We start from the raw sequence: 18589 nt of genomic DNA, 5'->3' as shown, positions 1-18589 counted from the left end.
AAAATTAGTATTTCCTTCCCAATTTTGATGTGTACATTTTTCAGTGGCTTGTTTCACACACCAATTTGCCCTGTCTTCCAGCATAATCGTCAATAGCTTCTTGGCTGCCCTGGAAGGAGCTGTATTCGGTACTCCTCTGCTGCTGCTGCAAGAGGCGGGATTCTCCTGGCCTCGGCCGAGCGCAGCCCGGCACTCCCCCCGGCCATCCCCAGCCACACGAACAGCCTGCAGGCTGCAGCGGGCGATGGGGACGGGCTGGGACCGCCGCGGAATCCACACCTGCTTGGAACCGGGGAGCAAGATAAGGCGTGACAGAGCCCCTGGGACGTGCTGGGGGAGCACTGGAACACGCGTTCCCACGCGAGAGGAAACACCAGCTCTTCCCAGGGCTGTTACCGTGCAGCCGAGGCGGGCTGGCTGCCGCTTCGCAAGGGCCCCACCGCTCATTTTTAACTTTCTGCGAGGAGCGGACGGGACCGTCCCAGGCATCCCTGCAGCCCTGAGGAAGCGCGGGGCAGGCGCGGCAGCCGCCGGCACTTCCCCTCACCTCGTTCCCCCCTTCCCCGCCACGCTGCCCCTCGGGCAGGACGCGCGGTAGGGAGAGAGCAGAGAGCACCGGGGCTGTCACTGGGTCCGGGCCGTGCCCGCGGCGAGGGCCGCGCTCCCGCTGTGCGGCGGGGCCGCGCTTGCCCCGGCCCCTCCCCGCCCCGCCAGCCCTCAGCGGGACGGTGCCGCAGCGGCAGCGGCAAACCCCGCCCTCCGCCCCGCGTGTGGCGCGGTTGGGCGCACCCTCGCCATTGTCTGTGCGGCGGTCCTTGCCTGCTGCGGGCACCGGCGGGCGGCGCGGCGCTTGTGGCCGCGATGCTGAAGGGCTGCGCGCCCCCTCAGACGCGGCAGCGGGCTCCAGCCCCGGGGAGCAGCCACCCCGCCTGCTGAAGACTGAAACTTTGCGTCCCCGCCGCTCCCTCTCCTCCCTCTTCCTCTCGCCCTTCTCCATGCGCTGAGCGGCCGCGGGGCGCCCGCTCGGCCCCATGGACGCCTTCAGCGCTGCCAAGGCCAAGATGGGAGCGAAGAGCGGCGGCGAGGCGGCGGCGGCGGGAGTGGCCGCGCCTCAGCCCGCCGTGCCGGCCCCCAGCCCCGCCGGTCCCGGCTCGCCTGCCGCGCTCGAGCCCGCTGCCTACAAGCTGGAGGACCTGGAGACCCTGGCCACCGTGGGTGAGTGCGGGGAGGGGGGGAACAAAGGAGCTGCCGAGGTGCCTGTCTGCGACCGTCCCCGGAGGGAGGAGGTGGCCGAACAGCTGGCTGCCCCCTTCCCCGGCGCCCTCTTTTTTGTGTTTTTTGCTCTCCGCCTCCCCCTCCCGCTCCGCTCCCTTTTCTCCCGCCGCGCCACCGCTGGCCGGTGCGAGGGCAGCCGGGGTGCCTGCGGTGGCTGTAGGTGGCTGTGGGCGGCTGGCGCGCTGCTGGGCTGTGGGCAGCGTACGGCCCCGGTGCTGCCGTGTCACCGCTCCGGCCGTGTCACCGCCCCGGCGGCGGGATCCGCAGCGGAGCGAGCCTGGACCCGAAATAGGATGAGTACCGCCACTGCTGAAGCTGAAAGACCTTTTGGTATAAAACCTGGTTTATCTGGTTTAACTTCACTTACCTGCATCATGATAAAAAATTCATCATTTAAATTAGTTGTCGGGCCAGGGAAGAGATCAAACAGGTTAGCCGAATGCAGCTGAGTGTATGTCAAACCCCTTGAATATTGATGCAAAGATGCTTTGCGTGTGTAGAATTTTGGTAGAAGGTAAGGTCTCATCTCACAAGTACCACACTTACTAAACCCGCCTGTAATCAGTGGCATTGCAGAGTAAATGCATGTGCCTAATAAATAGGCATTTCAGGCATAAGTGGTGATGTTCATGTGTGCTGTAGTTGTGCGTTGTGTTTGAACAGACATACTGACAATTGCATATGTTTTTGAACCTGGTTTAAAAGCTTACATCTTCAACTGCGTGGAAGTTTGATTCACTTTTTCATTATAGGACTGTGAAATTACTTTGGATAGATTTATTCCAGTAAATAATGTGATATAAATCCTAATTTTCCCTAAGCTCTCTTCAGCCAGAAAGGTGAAATATAACTCTTTCTTAGTGAAGTTGATGGCTTTAAACATGGAATTGGAGAGGCCCAAGAGCATTGTTGTCAGTGAAGAACACATTATCCTCTCTTGAAGTGCATTGTGTTTTGAGATAATATTCCAATTTGAAATGTGGGCAGACATTTTATTGATAAAATGTTTGAGATAATGAAGAGACTTCTTGAAAGGTTTGTGATATTTTTTTCCCTCCAGAAGTGGTTGCTTTTCTTCAGTATGTCACGACCATGTGGATACAATAGTCATCACTGAGGATTAAGACTTCGGGTGAAATACAGATTGCAGAAAAATAGTAACTTTTAAGGAAGACAGAATAGTCATGGAAATATTCCTGCGGCCAATGAAGAAATGTGGAAATAATCCTGGTGTCAAACAGTATACCTTTATTACTATGTTCTTTAAGATGCTCTTTAGAGGCTAAGGAAAGGGAAAATTGTGATTCCACAGGATTTAAACAGAGACTTAAAAAAAGTGAGACACTGCCTGTTATGAGGAAACAGAGAAAGAAATAAAAGGTAAAAAGATCAGATAGCTGCATGTCAAGGCGCTGACAGAATACATGGTCTCCCTTCGTTCTCTGTCCTCCCCAGTTTGATTTTTTTTCTTTTCTTTTTTTCTCAGATGACTCTGTCTGAAAAGATGACCATTCTTTGTATCTGTTTTGAACTGTGTCATTGGTCATTTTATAGGAAAAATAAAGATAAAAAACAAAACTGGAAAGGTATAAAACTGTGCACATATAAATACATAAGGCTTTACTTTGTCAAGGAAACTGAGCTGACTTACTTTAAGCTGGTTGAAAACTGAATTTGTTACGTGCCCGTGTGCTTCAGTAGAAGTCTGTAAGAGGGACAGGGTCTTGCTCCTGATCAGGAAGCAATATAGTAGCCTCAAAGTGATACTGAAACTGAAGACTTGAATACTTGTTCTGAGTGGCCAATTTTATAAAAGATGCAGTGCCCCACTAATCCCTCTGTAGTGCTTCAGGGATCTGAGTCAGTAAGTCTGGGTGAGGTTGGGCAGCTCTGTGTGCACCTGCTAACGTGAAGTGTTGGAGACCTGATTTAAATGGGCAGTAAGTTAAATCAGTACAAAATGCTGCAGGCTAGGAGAGTAGATTTGTAGTTTAGCTTGAGAAACTTTTTTGCTTGGCTTAAACCTTTTTTACTTCAGTTGGTTAAGTACACTGTAGGTTTCTATCACATGTACTGAGAGAGTATATCTGCAGTTCTCTTGAGCAGTGGTTTAAGTCAAGTGTTGCCTTATCCTCCATTTTGATCTCCCTGCACAAATAGAAGGCATTAATGTCATCAGTTTCACTACAGCAATTTGGAGTCGTCTGCAGTTTGAATGCTCTGATAAGGATAACCCCTTTTTTTCTGCTTCTCTTGAGAGCTGTGTGCTCTATCTGAGATAGTTGGAGATGTTTGGAGATGGGAGGGGAAATACCCAAAAATTACATAACAGGAAGTTCTGGTATTTCCTTTACTAGAATCATTGCTTATAGATATACCCAGGCTTAGAAATAGTTATGGCCTGGGAAACTATCAATTTGAGAAAGTTGAAAGTCAAAATAGGGAGGTGAGTTCCATGCTCTTGCAGCTGTTTGTGGTGAATATTTAATATAACAGAATTGTATTGGTGTCTGTGAGATTGTAGTCATCCATGACTTTATGCAGTTTCTCTCTGAGGATGGAATAAAATGCAATACCTGCTTTGAATATAGCAACTACTGTTTTGAGTATCCTTCATAGTCTCAGAAGATTAAAATCTCTCTGTTAGCCTGGCCACCATAATGCGGGCTGGATTACATGTCTTTTCTGTGATTTCTGTGATGCTGTGCCTGGTTTAGCAAAGAAGTTAGTGTAAGGGCAGGAAGAGCAAAAGGGAAGTACAGTTTAGCATAATGATTGAGAGGACATTTATCTCCCCAAACATCCCAGGACTCAACCTGTGTTTGGGTGTTTGTGGGCCCTTTGTTAAAAGGCAAGTGGAGCAGAGTTTGGAGTACAGGTTTTCTTTGGAGGGAAGCGCCTTAATATTTAGCTGATAAAGTGAAGTTATGGCTGTGGGAGGGCACAGGACTGGGGCACATACTGGTTTCTGGCACTAAGAGAAGTTAAACAGGAAAAATATTTCTTTAAGGGTACTTCCTGAGGGGTTGAAGATGTGGCTTTGAACCTCTGAAGTGTACGGGTTTTTTTAACTAGTATTGTATGAAAGTTGAGCACTCTTGCTCTGGAGCTGTTGAAGGTACCTGGTTGTCCACACCTTGTTTTGAATTAATTTTCCCTTCAAAGGAGATCGAAATGCAAATGTTTGCTTAACACACTCAGAAACTGCTGTTCAGGCCAGGCTGAAACACTCTGTGAATCTCAGTGAATTTACGTACTCAACTGTGCCAAGATTGAGTTCTGTGCTGTACAGAAACAAAATTTTATATGCCATGACCATCATGTTCATTGAAAATTCATGGCCCATGCTTAATCTGAACCTATTTCAAACTTCTTGTAGGTCTGGTCAGTGAAAGAGGGAGACTGTGAACACCAATGGCATAATTTCTGAATCATCCTCGGTTGTGATGAGCATTTAATATGGGCAAACTTGGTGTTCCAGAAGCCAGAATGCTTGCAGTTGGACACCTGATACGTATCCTGAAATAGAGATGCTAAATTTTTAATTATGCCATAATGAAAAAGTAATTCAGGTAAACTAGAATAAGTAAGACAGGAAAACCAGAAGGCACTTCACTTTTGGGTAGGTAAAGGTGGGAAAAGTCACATTCCCAGTTGAAATGCATGGTAATGGGAAAGGAAGAGAGAACACCAGGAGGAGAAAGATGACAATTTTTTTCTTGCCTTCTCTCCTTTGAGATCTGTTTCTTGTCCATTTTTCAAAGTGCAATGAATTCCACAGCAGACTATGTAAATGTAAATTTGGAGTTGTGAATCTGTTTGATTGATTGAAATATTTTCATTAGAGTACTTTTATCCAAAAACATTGTTTTAAACTACTGTTCCCATAAAGTGCTTTACACTAAACAAATGCAGAATAAAAAATTGAGCATACCAATATTTTCATTTTTATGCACATGGGAAAATTTAAAAAAGTTCATGGGAAAAATGAGGTGCCACTTATTTTCAAATACTTAATTTCTCTGTGTTCACACACAAAATATGCTAGCCAAATATATTTCAAGTGGCATTTTATCAGCAGGACAGTAGGTACACAGTTGTAGTCTAATGCCAGAGAATTATCTAAATAAGAAATTGTGTCCCAGAGTAGCCAAGTTCTTTACATGAACAGAACACTGTTGGATTTTTCTTTCCTTTTCTTGGAGGCTTAAATTAGTTCAGTTTCTTACCGTGTGTTATTTTTGGTTTCAGTACCAAGGTTGTCACCTATTTTAAATTTTCTAAGGGACGTATGAGCATTTTTTCCCTGTTTTGTCACATTTTCTTGATACTGAGATGATAAATAATAATCTGTGATTTTACTTGGCAATGTTCTTAAATACCACAGGTTTTGAAAGAAAACATGGTCTGAATGTTGTGACTGTAATGGTGACCTGAATTCACCATTACGTTTGTACATCTTTGAGGCTTTAGTCATAAAGCTAAATGACTTGGATTTTGTTTTCACTCTCTGTATTTCTTTCTTCATTTTTCCCTCCCACAAAATGACACTTGTCCCAAAATAAATCATTATTATTATAGCTGCTGTTGTAGAGAGAAATGACCAGGTGTGACTCAGCTTTCTTCCCTCGCTTTTCCTGTTAATCCACTGCTGAGGTGAATTTCAGTACCATAATGTTTATTGTAGATTAGGCAGCAACAGGTTCTTTCCCGTAAGTTTCTTGTTCTCTTTAGGATGGGAAAAAAAAAGGATTGAAACAAGTATTCTCTTTTATCTTTCAGAGAGGTCAGAAAAGTGAAAGTGTATGGAATAAGTCTGAACATGTGAAAATTGAAAGTTCACATTTCTGCTTTTCTATCTTCAGTGTTTAAAATCAGTCTTGAGGTAAATTGTTAGTGTTTGCCTGTCACCTGTTTCTTTTGTCTCAATCTAGTTTAGATTTTTAATTGATTGCAGAAAGAAATTCAGTGTTCTTTTTCTGATGTTGTGAATTGGACGGTGTGTTACAGGATAGGCTTTGACACTCAGATACACTTCTTGAAGATAAGTAATTTTTAAAGTCCTATAAATAGCCCAGAGATGCCCAGAAGTGCATTTTGCAATGCAAATAATCAAGTAATCTGGAACCCAACTAGTACTGATATTTCAGAAATAAGAAGCATACAAAACTTACCCACAAAATTAAAAGCACCTAACACCATGCCTTTCCCCTGCCAAGTTTACATTTAAAAATAACTAATGTACCAGGTGAATATACTTTGGAAATACTCCTCTGTTGAGTGTTGTGTCTCAGCCCAAACTGGAGAAGACAAGAAACCTGCAGAGAAATAGAGATTTTAACTTTTTTTTTTCCTTCTTCAGTGGGAAGAAACAGGAACTTTAGAGTACCAGGGGTTGATATCATATAGGCTCTTAGGGCTTGACTCAATTTTTTCTATGTTTAGCTTCCTGAGTATGCATTTCTGGACTGTTTGTAGTGGACAGGGAGAGCAGCCTTTTGGAGATGACTGCCTTGATATTTTGGCTTCCATGTAAGGAAAACATAGCAAAACAAATCCCTTCCTAAAGTGTGTTTAATCCTGGTGTGGTGTACTTTTAAGAATGTTAGGCAGTGTAACTAGAAAAAGAAGACGTGTGTGGTGAAATTTAAATACCATTTTGTTTATTATGAGAGACATAGAGGTGTATACAGCAATGAAGAGTGAATTTTTGTAAAATAAAAGACAGGAACCTGTGTTTACCTTCCAAGGTCTTGTCTGGGCATAAGCTGTTTTTGACCAAATTATTTAGCTCACTGTAATTCCCTTACTGTTGACACTTACCAGTGTAAAACGTTTTCAGTATTAACTTGTACTACTCAGGACTATTTTAACATATTATCTTTACTTGGGAAAGCATCCTTTCATCTCTGCAGTGTTTGAGAGGGCTTTTTAGCAGCTTCAAATTGGTAAGTAGAATTTTGCTGGCTACTGTGTGTTAGTGTGCACCTGGCATATCTAGGGTAGAACGGTTCTCAAAATTAGACTGTTTCTGCTTTCCCATAGGAAGACTGTCTTTCAGATGGCTGAACAAGTGTTGATTTGGTTTTTTAAAAAAATAGAGAAGGGAGAGATATATGATAAAACATTTTTTGCCAGTAATGTTAATTTTGTGAATTGCACTGTTTGCACCTCATATTAGAGCACTGGTTTCGTTTTTTATATAAAATACAGATTTATATCCTGATTTATATATCCAGATTTATATATACAGATTTTAATCCTTATTTTTAATGCTAGAGTTGCTCAAAGGTGGCGATCTGAGTAATTCAGTCATGAAAACTTTGCACTTGGCTGCCCTTTTCCTTCTGGACAGTTTCTTCACTCATATCCCAGCTTGGAACAGTTGCTAGCTGGTCTATTAATTGATTTACAGTAACTTTTTTGTAAATGTGTTGTCATTTTTTGCCAGGGAATCAATTGGTCTGCTTCAATACGTTTCAAATCAAACAAATTGTGTGTCTGTATGTGTGTGTGTTATTTATTTGTTGATAACTGAGGCACATGAAGTTTAAATGGAGTAAACATCCTTTTCATGTCACTGAACTGTATGATATAACCTATTTCTGTATGCTGCCAATGGTGATGGAATGTGAGACTCGTGCTGGATTGATCTGATCAGTGGAATCATTCCCAAAGTATCTGATTTTCTGGTCTTGTGACTATTTATTAGGGAGGGTATTTCTAGCCCTTATGCGAACAAGCTATCTTGTGTGTATATCAAGAGACTAATTTTTATGTGAAATCTTTGCTGTTGTTTCTTTTCTGGATATTTGGTTTTAATATCACCTACAACTTCCTCTATGGGATTAGACATTATATATGTAAATATGTATATATATTTATACAAACTCACAAATTGCAAGTTTTACTATTCTGCAGCTCGATAGAGGAAAAGTGAGAATATGTAATTCTTCTGCTCATTTTCTGTTAACATATTTGGACTTCTTAATGGGTATCACACTTCCCAAATCATTGTTTTCTAGAAACTATTTGTACAGTACCTACAGCATGCAGGAGTGGGTTTTTTGTTTAATTTTTTATCTAGGATTTTTTTTTTACTTTCTTAAAGGATTTGTTCTGAGCTAATTTTTGATGAAATATCATGTACCTGCTATTTGTTAGTTTGATTCTAATATGCAGTTTATATATTTGGGTGTAATTATTTATATTTTGTACTTATTGTAGTACTAGAGAAAGGGAACTCAAAGCAGAAGAGCTATATATTATAAACAATTATCAGCAATTGTAACCTGTGGTTTAGATATGTTGATTTTTGTACGTAGTCATGGTATTGTCTAAGGCATATTTTTAAAAGCACTAAAGCTATCACTGCAGTAAATTATTTTGCCTGGAGAATGCGATTATAGAACCTCTGACATGGTCTAATACAAGAGGAAAGCACGTGAAGGTGCCAAGGTGTGAGATTGTTTTGTTGGTTTTCTTGTTTGTTTGTTTCTTTACATGATTCTTACCAAGGAGGTAAGGGCTGATGGCCCGAATCCTATAAAATGACAGTTTAAGTTGTCCATTATGCTGTGTTTTTTATGAGTTTTGGAATGGTTCTTTGCTAAAATGTAGCTTCTTACAGAGCATTCTTGGTATTTGTTAAAGTGTTGTTATGTTTGTGTTGGGGAATATGGTGACTCAGAGCAATTTGAAATAATAATAATGACTTTGTCATTATTGTTGAAGGTACTGGGTGCTCTCTGGATGGAAACAAAATGTCTAGTTAGTACTGCTTTTTATGCCTCTCAGGTATTGCTCCAGTCAGTAAATTAAATGCTCTGAAATGATTTAGGTCGATGTTAAGGGAACTATCCCTCTACAGACTCTTCCAAAAACAGGCTAAACTGGGTATAAGATTTTTACTTTGCTGGTCTGCTAATGAAGATGCTATATGTAATAGCTATATGGATGGCAAATATAAAAATGAAGGGCTGGTGGCTGGCTGTGTTCATATTGAACTTCTGGGTGCTGTAATAGCTGACTCCTCATGCCACCTGCCCCAGAGCTGATGACAGACTGCGAGCCTCAGACCTCTTCCCCCCCAGCTTGGAGCAGCTTCCTACAGCCATTGGGTGCAGGAGATGATAGCCTGTGCAGCGTGGCCTGCCAAAAATAACTTCAAGAGTATGCATTGTAAAATTTTTGTTTGTTTTCAGGAAGATTAGTGGGTAACTTGTTGTCTATCCATGGAGAACAAACAAGGAGAACAATGCTGGTCAGTCTGTTTCTAAACTGGGATTCTTGTCCCTTCTTTTATGAAATTTTTTCAGGTTGCATGTCAGTATGTTAAGTTTGTGTTCTGAGGCTGTTAAAGTCTCCCTGACTTCTGTGACTTCCAAAGGCCTATAAAAACTTTGGCAGTATGTCTTTATTTAAGTCACCCAGTAGTCACACTCAGAAGTGGTGAATTTAGAATTTAGGTGAAGCAACAACATTTTTCTTTCTTCTTTTTTAGTAACCAACACAGTTCAATTCCCATATATGTAGAATTTTTTTGTTCTTTTATATATTTGGAAATAATGGAATTTGGGTTATAATAAATTTAAAAAACATTTCTAAAATTTTCCCAGTATTGCATCTTAATTCAAGTTATTTTGTTTGAAAGCTTTTCTATATCTCTTCTAGTATTTTTACAGTGAGTAGCTGTGGTTCCTTGGATCTGTTTATGGAAATTTTTTCTTGATTAAAGTTGGGTTTGTTTTGTTTTGGTTTTTTTCTGCTACAAATGCCAGCTGGGAAGAAGCTGTGAAAAAGAGTTTGTCCTACAAGACAGAGCCATTAGAAGGAAAAACAAAAGTAACTGAAAAGAGACTTGGAAAGAATCTGAAAAATCCCCTAACAGTTAATGCAAAATATTTTCAAAAACATGAAGATATAGTGCTTCATGTTTGTGATGCTGTAAAGCTTATGACATCTATCAATTTTAAGTAGTTTAATATTAGAAATTATATTCTTTGTTCTAATAAGTGAAGAGTTTCTAGATTTATCTCAACTCTTTATCTGCAACACTTGACTTACTTGTAAGGTAAAAGATTTGTTTTGGTGGCAGTGGTGATAATTTTTTGCTCCCTTGATTCTTAGGCAGACTTAAAATTTTTGGTGCTTCTAGACTACTCTTGGTTGTTGATTACACAGACTAAAGCCTGGTTTGTTTGATTTGGCATAATTCTGTGAAAACAATTTTTTTTATATATTTTTGAACATGAAACACGTATGATTTGTGCTGTCTGCAAGTGATGTTTTCAATCAGTGAATTCTTGATCTATCCAGAAAAGCTTGAAATACATGCTAATTGTATTAGCATTATTATTAGAGAGGCAGCATTGTGAAATGATAAATGAGGAAGACAACTGGTTTTGTGATTAATTAACCAGTGTCTCAGCAAACAGTCTTGTTTTGTTTTTATCCTGACAGGTTTGCAGGTAAACCCAGATAACTTAAAGCTAAACAGGGGTTGGTTTCATAGTTATTGAATTGCTGGCTTAGTGTCTGCCTGTTTCACATTGCTTTAAGAATTTCCCATGAGTGTACCTTTGTGATAAAAACCTGCAATATAGATAATTTTGTCTTTGAACTGCAAGTGGAATGCTTTGGCATAGTATTTGGAGACAAGGGTTTACAGTTCTGTGTTAAATATTCTTTTAGAATTTTACTGACTTTGTGTAGTTGCTATGTGCTTTTTAAAAGAGGGCGTTGTTGGTGAAATGGGGACTTACCAAAATAAATAAATAATAAGAGCAGACTGGCAGGCAGTGGACATTTATGCATATGTAAGGCTATACCTCTGGTATGGAATGCTGGAGTTCCTACAAAAAATGATGATGGAAAAAGATAGGATGAGGGGGCTTAATACAGTTTTGAGACACTTTCATTTTGTTTAGGTGGGTTTGTATTTCTTGGATAATTACTACTTTTCAGAGCAAAACCAGTAGAACTGAGTAAAAGAGTAACTAGGAGCACAGGTTCACACAGAATCAGAGAATCACTACATTGGAAGAGACCTTCAAGATCATCGAATCTAACACATGTCCTAACATCTATGGTGTTACTAAATGCCACATGCAGTGTTTTTTTAAACACATCAGGAATGATGACTCCATCATCTCCCAGGCAGACAGTTCCAGTGCATTATCACTCTTTCCATAAAAATCTTTTTCCTAATTTCCAACTTATATTTCCCTTGGTGCACCTTAAGACTGTGTCCTCTCGTTCTGTCACTTGCTGCCTGGAGAAAGAGACCAACCCCACTTGACTACAGCCACCTTTCAGAAAGTTGTAGAGAGTGATAAGGTCACCTCTGAGTCTCCTTTTCTCCAGGCTAAACAACCCCAGCTCCCTCAGTTGTTCCTCACAGGGTTTGTGCTCCCAGCCCCTCTCCAGCCCCGTTGCCTCCTCTGGATGTGCTCAAGCATCTCAATGTCCTTCCTAAACTGAGAGGCCAGAACTGGACACAGCACTCGAGGTGTGGCCTCACCGGTGCCCAGGACAGGGGAAGAATGACCTCCCTGCTCCTGCTGGCCACACCATTCCTGATCCAGGCCAGGATGCCCTTGGCCTTCTTGGCCACCAGGGCACACTGCTGGCTCATGTTCAGCTGCTGTCACCAGCACCCCCAGGTCCCTTTCTGTCTTGGCACTGTTCAGTCACACCATCCCCAGCCTATGACATTGCAGGGGGTTATTGTGGCTAAAATGCAGGACTCAGCACTTGGACTTGTTAAGCTTCATCCCGTTGGACTCTGCCCATCCATCCAACTGTTCCAGGTCTCTCTGCAGAGCCCTCCCGCCTTCCAACAGATCTACACACACTGCCAGCTTGTGTCATCTGCTGATTTACCAATGAAAGACTCAATCCCCTCATCCATGTAGTCAATGAAAATATTGAACAGAACTGGCCCCAGCACAGGCCCCTGAGGGACACCACTGGTGCCTGGCCCCCAGCTGGATGCAGCACCATCACCACCACTCTCTGGTCCTGCCATGCAACAGTTCCTGACCCAGCACAGAGAGCTCCTGTCCAAGCCGTGGGCTGCCAGCTTTTCCAGGAGTGTGCAGTGGGAGACAGTGTCAAAGGCCTTGCTGGAGTCCAAAGAGACAACATCCACAGCCTTTCCTGCATCCACCAAGTGGGTTACCTGGTCACAGAAGGAGACCAGGCTGGTCAAACATGACCTAGCCCTCCTAAAGCCGTGCTGGCTGGGTCTGACACCCTGGCCATCCTCTAAGTGCTGCATGGCAACACAATATAAACTGCTCCATGACCTTACCAGGGACTGAGGTCAGGCTAACTGGCCTATAATTACCAGGATCCTCCTTCCTACCCTTTTTGTGAATGGCTGTCACATTGGCCAGCTTCCAGTCATCTGGAACCTCACCAGTGAGCCAGGACTGTTGGTAAATGATGGAGAGAGGCTTGGCAAGCTCATCTGCCAGCTCCCTCATCACCCTGGGATGGATCCCACCTGGTCCCATAGATTTATGGACATTCAAGTGGCTCAGCAGCTCTCTGACTGCTCCTCCTGGATGACAGGGGGACCATTCTGCTCCCTGACACCATACACCAACCCAGGAGGACAGTTGTCCTGAGGACAAGCCTGCTTCCCACTAAAGACTGAGGCAAAGAAGGCATTAAGCACTTCCACCTTCTCCTTGTCTGCAGTTATGAAGTTCCCTGCCACATCCAGTAGAAAACAGAGGTTGGTCTTACCCTTCCTTTTGCCGTTAATATATTTGTAAAAACATTTTTTATCATCCTTTACAAAGATTGCAAATTTAAGTTTGAACTGACCTTTGGTCTCCCTAATTTTTTTCCTACATGCCCTAGCAACCCCCTTAAATACTTCCTGTGTGACTTGACCCTCCTTCCAAAGATGGTTACATCTTGTTTTTTATTCCTAAGTTAATTCAAAACCTCCTTGGCCATCTAGGCTGGACATTTGTTCTCTTGACTCATTTTTTGGGACAGTCTGTTCCTGTGCCCTCATGATCTCTGTTTTAAAGCATGCCCACCTTTCCTGGATTCCTTCTTTGTAAGTTAAGAAACTGATGTCGCTAGTTCTTCATTTATTGAGTTTATCTGAATGTGTTGTTTTTGCTAGGTTATACTGGGTGTGCAGTGTCATCAATTCATGTGGAAATAAGTCAGCTCTGGCGCTTTTTTAATGGATTCTCTGATATGCTCAAGTTGGGCGCTCCTGCATGAAATATGATCAGTTTATGTCTTGTAATAAAATATATTGATAAAGTATGTTTTGATATTTAAAATATTTGTACAAGGAAGGAAAAAAATCTCCTATTGGCAGTTGAATGTAATAGCTATGGAGAGATTTGGAACTCTAGGTCCTCCTGTGATAGCTGATTTCTAGTCTGATTGGTTTTCATGTTTGATAGAAATGTTAAGAGCTACATTGTTGGAGAACAAACACAAGTTTGTTTCTTGGTCTCCTTTGCTTCTCTGAAATATGATTATTGATACAGAATTCAACAGTGATTGTAGTAATAGGACAGAAAAAGAAAAAATATTTAGAAGTGTAAGGCGACTTGGGGGAGCAGGGAGCAAAGAGAGAAAAGCCATACTGTTTGATCACTTTGCTTTGGAGAACCTTCCACAGCATAATTGGTCAAGTTTTATAAGCAAGATAGGTCCTTTCTTTTGGGGGCAGGGAGAGGGGAGAGGGTGGAAACTGTTGAATAATTTACGATAAAGTACAGTCATCTCTAAGGAGTTTTGTGTGTTGTACACAGACCTCATTTTAAAGACTGGGCGTAAACTTGATTGAAAAGGGCACTATAGTGAAAACAGGTGCTTAGGGACTCTTTGAACATTGATTATACTTAGCTTGTGTACTGGCATGTCCTACAAAGGATAACATTTAGTTTTTATGTCAAGAAGTATGAAATTTTATGAGTCATGGCAGAGTTTTCTTCTGGTACCTTTTGAGGAGGTGTATTTTGTATAGTGCAGTGCTAGTTTCTTCTTCCATCAGTGAGGTAGGTGTGAGGACCTCATACATATGAAACAATTTTGTCAGTCTCTGTCCTGTCTTCTGAGATTACTTGTTCCTAGGAAATCTGCAAGTATCTGAAACAAGCTTCAATAACAGTAAATACCTAATAAGCCTGATAATTTTTCTTGTTTGGCTATTTCATCTGTCTTCAGGGAAGAAGTATGCCTTTTGGCTTTGCTACTGCAAACCTGAAATGCTTCACCTGTTGTAAAAATGTTAATGGATAATAATATAATAACCATGAAATTACCTGTAGCTTTCAGTTATAGCTGAGTCAAGTGTGAGCTGATGAACATGCCAAGATGGATTGGTTTTGTGTTTATTTCTGATCCTTAAATCTGTCCCTGCCTTCTAACTTTAGCAGCTTTGAGCTTGTGTACTATTACCTTAAATGTAAATCCTGAATTATAAATGATATTGAACTGTTTGTTCTTGAAATTAAATACAAAATAAGGTACATTTCTCTTGAACTGTGTGCTGTGTTAGCTATAATAGGGAACGACCCTCAGCAATGATGTTTCAGTGTTGGAGAAACACAGTCTACAAAGAGCACATCAAGTACTCTTGGCTTGTGAACTATAGCTCATGAATTCAATTAGCTGTAATTTAATCTATCCTATCCAAGTGCTGTTGGATTTGCTATTCATTGCTTCCTTTACTGCAGACTGTGGTCTTGCTTTTAAGTATATCAGACTAGGTTCAGGTAATTCAGAGGTTGTATGGGGTGAAAGAATTGTAGAGAGTAGTAGTAAGAATTAACTATGGCTGTGAACAACAGAATGACCTGTGTTTGGGTAAATGGGTGCACGCATATAGCTGTGTTACTTACGTAAGAAATTTGATGTATGATGAGGACATACATATGAAATAACAGAAAATCTGAAAGAAAATGTTGATTCTTACAAAAAAAGTAAACTTGGTTTTATTGTCAATATTTGAGTAGTCATAAAATCAGAGAATGCTTTGAAATGATTAAAAGGGCCCTTAAAGACTGTCTAGTTCCAACCTTTCTGCTGTGGGCAGGGACACTTTCCACTAGGTTGCTGAAAGCCCCATCCAAACTGGCCTCAAACACTTCCAGGGAGGAGGCATCCTGAATTTCTCTGGGCAGCCTGAGTGATCTAACCTGACATCTGGCCTAAACGTACACTCTTTCAGTTTGAAGCCATTCCCCCTTGTCCTGTCACTGTCTGTCCACGTAAAAAGCAGTGTTTTTGTTCAGTTTCTGTAAGCCCTCTTTAGCTGCTGGAAAGCCTCAATAAAGCCTCCCCTGATCCTTGCTTTCTCCAAGCTGAGCAGCCCAGCTCTCTCAGCCTGTCTTCACAGGAGAGGTGCTCCAGCCCTCTAATGACCTTTGTATCCCTCTTTTGGACCTGTTTTAACAGGTCTGTGTCTTCTTGTGCTCGGAACCCCAGACCTGGGTATACTGCTCCAGTGGGTTCTTACCAGAGCAGAGGGGCAGAATCCCCTACCTTGACCTGCTCACCCACACTGCTTATGATGCAGCTCAGGATCTGGGCTGCAAGCATGCATTTCTTTGTAATAATTTCAAATCTGATAAATTCTTTATTATACATATATATTTACTCTTTAAATATATTTGTTCAAGAAAGCTAGTCATTGCAAATGAGATTTATTCTATAATCTTGCATGTCAATCTTCCTTTTGCATGGAAAAAATGTATTGTGTAGAGAGTTCACTATCCTTGCCTGTTTGTGGCATATTGCATCTTTCCACCTGTCTCTTCTTTTATGAAATTTGCAAACTGTGTTTAATATAAATTTTTAAAAAATGAATATTGGACCTCGGATGATGTTATGCTTAAAGAAAAACAAAAGGGAAGATTGTGCAGAAAAAATGTCCAGCACAGAAATGCCATCAGGTTATCAGCCAAAAAATCTATCCTTACTGTTGAAAAATTAATGATACTGTTACGATATATGCCATAGCCTCTGAAACTTTAGTACTGTTTTGATTTCTCTTTTCTTGTAGAGTTAGTTTCTTAAGAATTCAGGGTTGTTTCATGAAAGGAATTTAGTTGTAGGTTATTTTGGTGTACTTTTTCATGAGTTCTCAAATGTTCTCATCCTGATCCATTTAAATAATGTTAATTATGTACAGTGTTCTATTTAAAGTCTTTGTTGATTTGTATGGGTTCCTTGGGCATGATACTGAGAGGTATAATAACAGAGAGAGATTGGATCCCAGTTCTGATACGGGAAGGAAAGTGTGTGCATAAAACTCAGAGGAAGGTGAAACTGTGGGAGATGGGTAGAGTGGCTTTTCTTTCCTATTAAGGAACTGCATAGTAAAAATAGGAAGAACTACTACATCCTTTGTTTCTGTCACATAGTTGACTGATGCAAAGTTAGAACAGAATTTGAGTTTAGCCTTATTTTTCTGCATTGTAGAGAGAAAACAGTGACTGGTGCATACAACCCTGAATAAAATGAAAAATTCAGGCCATGGTCCTTTTCTGGTGGAGTATTTAAGTGTTAAATTGCCATTGGCATGTCTTCAGTAATATCAGGTATTCATACAAGTCATATTTTCAGTCTTTAATTCCATTAGTAATGTAATTCTTGGGCACAATCAAGATTTTTTTCCAAAATGTTTAATTGATATTTGAGAGTGGAATTTGGAGACTGGGATTTTGAAACTTAATATTTGTGCTAACACACTGGCTTTTGTTCCAGTTCCATATCAAATATAACTTTATTTGGATATTCTAGACTTACTTCCTCTTTCTTGGATAATAGCTCTTTCTGTGGAGAATATGGTGATATTCATTCTAGTGCCAAACAATGGTGATTTCATCACCTTGTACACAGTTACACTAATTTTTGTAAGGTATACTATGTGAAAGTTTGGAAAGGTAATGGAACACATGAAGTAAAGTCTAGATACTTAAGGCATTGTTATTCTGTAGTCTCTTAGGAATATCAGTTGATACTGCCTTCTGAATATAAACAAAGGCTTCCCTTTGAGGAATATTTTGTTCCACTCATGTATTCTCAGTGTATTAACCTTTAACCAAATATAAATATATTTGCAGTGCTTGTTCCAGATTGAGATAGGGTTTTAGGAGAAAATTCTTGTGGGCTTGTAGTTTGATTTTGTTTTGTAGAATTTCATTTACAGTTCATAGAATGCAGGATTGTAGTGGCACAGCAACTGCTTATAACTTGTAGATGCAAAGGAATTATTTGAGTCTTTTGGAAAGGCATTACTTTTGCTATGCTTACAGTGCTGAGTCACTTGTGCATATTATAATAAAATCTCTAGTACTCACTACAATCCATTCAAAACAAAAATCAAACTAAATAGAATTTTTAGAAAAGGTCATAGTTATATCAGAAATATTTTTCTTTGTCAGCATAATAGCTCAAGTGTGAGAGTAATGTTTTAGATACCTTCTAAGACTATTGTGCTATATAAACTTGAATAACATATGTAAAATTACAGACCATAAAGATAAATTCAAGCTTGCAAATTGGGTGGGGTTTGAACTGTGATTATTTGTACACATTGTATCCTTTCTTGTGTGCAATGTTGAACGATATCAATATTTAAAAAAAAAAAATGCTAGGTGAATGAACTGACGTTGTTAATACCACATTTATGACACTTGATAAAAACATCATGAAGTCACCCTAGGACAGTAAATTGGGTAACTGCTGTAGATTCTAAAGCAGTATAGGTATCATTTGGCATAGGTTTCATGACATGGTGCATGAAGAATTTAGTGAGTTGCCAACAATATTTTTTCAAACCTTGCAAATTTATGCACTTCCTTACATTAGCATATTCTGTTTCAATAATTTCTATGTCATGGTAAGTGTAATGCCCTTATCAGGATGTATAACTTTGAGATTGGTCTTTTCTGTGTGAATGTAGACCTATGTACTGTAAACAGCTATCAAATCTATATGTGTACAGTCAACAGAGGGAAATAGGTACTTATGTGTTCATAAACTGGATGTGTAAAACCACTCTATTGAATACATAAGTGCCTTTTTTCTCCTCCTTTGAATTGGGGGGGATTCCACTTGGCTGGTCCAAAGCCAAGCTGTGTAATAAGTGAAGACATTCCGGTTCAGGGTGTGTGGGGAGACTGTTGATTCTTTGCCTAAAAGATGGGAGAAACTGTCTCTCACCTTGTGGTTGGGGTACAATAACAGTTTCCATACTCTTAGCCTGCAACTTTGCTACTTTAATTCTTTTGTATTGTACAGTTTTTATAAGTTTCCACCATAAATT

General features: G+C 40.6%; 1 protein-coding gene across 1 annotated transcript in view; it reads left to right on the top strand.

The window, feature by feature from the left end:
* Window positions 1-781: 781 nt before the first annotated feature.
* PRKX (protein kinase cAMP-dependent X-linked catalytic subunit) overlaps window positions 782-18589 on the top strand; it is a 57497-nt gene continuing 39689 nt past the window's right edge. Inside the window, exon 1 of the mRNA XM_063392798.1 lies at window positions 782-1215. Within this exon, the coding sequence (XP_063248868.1) occupies window positions 1032-1215 (184 nt within the window). The 5' untranslated portion in view covers window positions 782-1031. The remainder of the gene's footprint in view (window positions 1216-18589) is intronic.

Source organism: Prinia subflava, chromosome 3 (genome assembly GCF_021018805.1).
Source record: "Prinia subflava isolate CZ2003 ecotype Zambia chromosome 3, Cam_Psub_1.2, whole genome shotgun sequence".
Taxonomy (NCBI): Eukaryota; Metazoa; Chordata; class Aves; order Passeriformes; family Cisticolidae; genus Prinia; species Prinia subflava.
The sequence above is the reverse complement of the archived record's forward strand: the minus strand, read 5'-3'. Positions and strand labels throughout refer to the sequence as shown.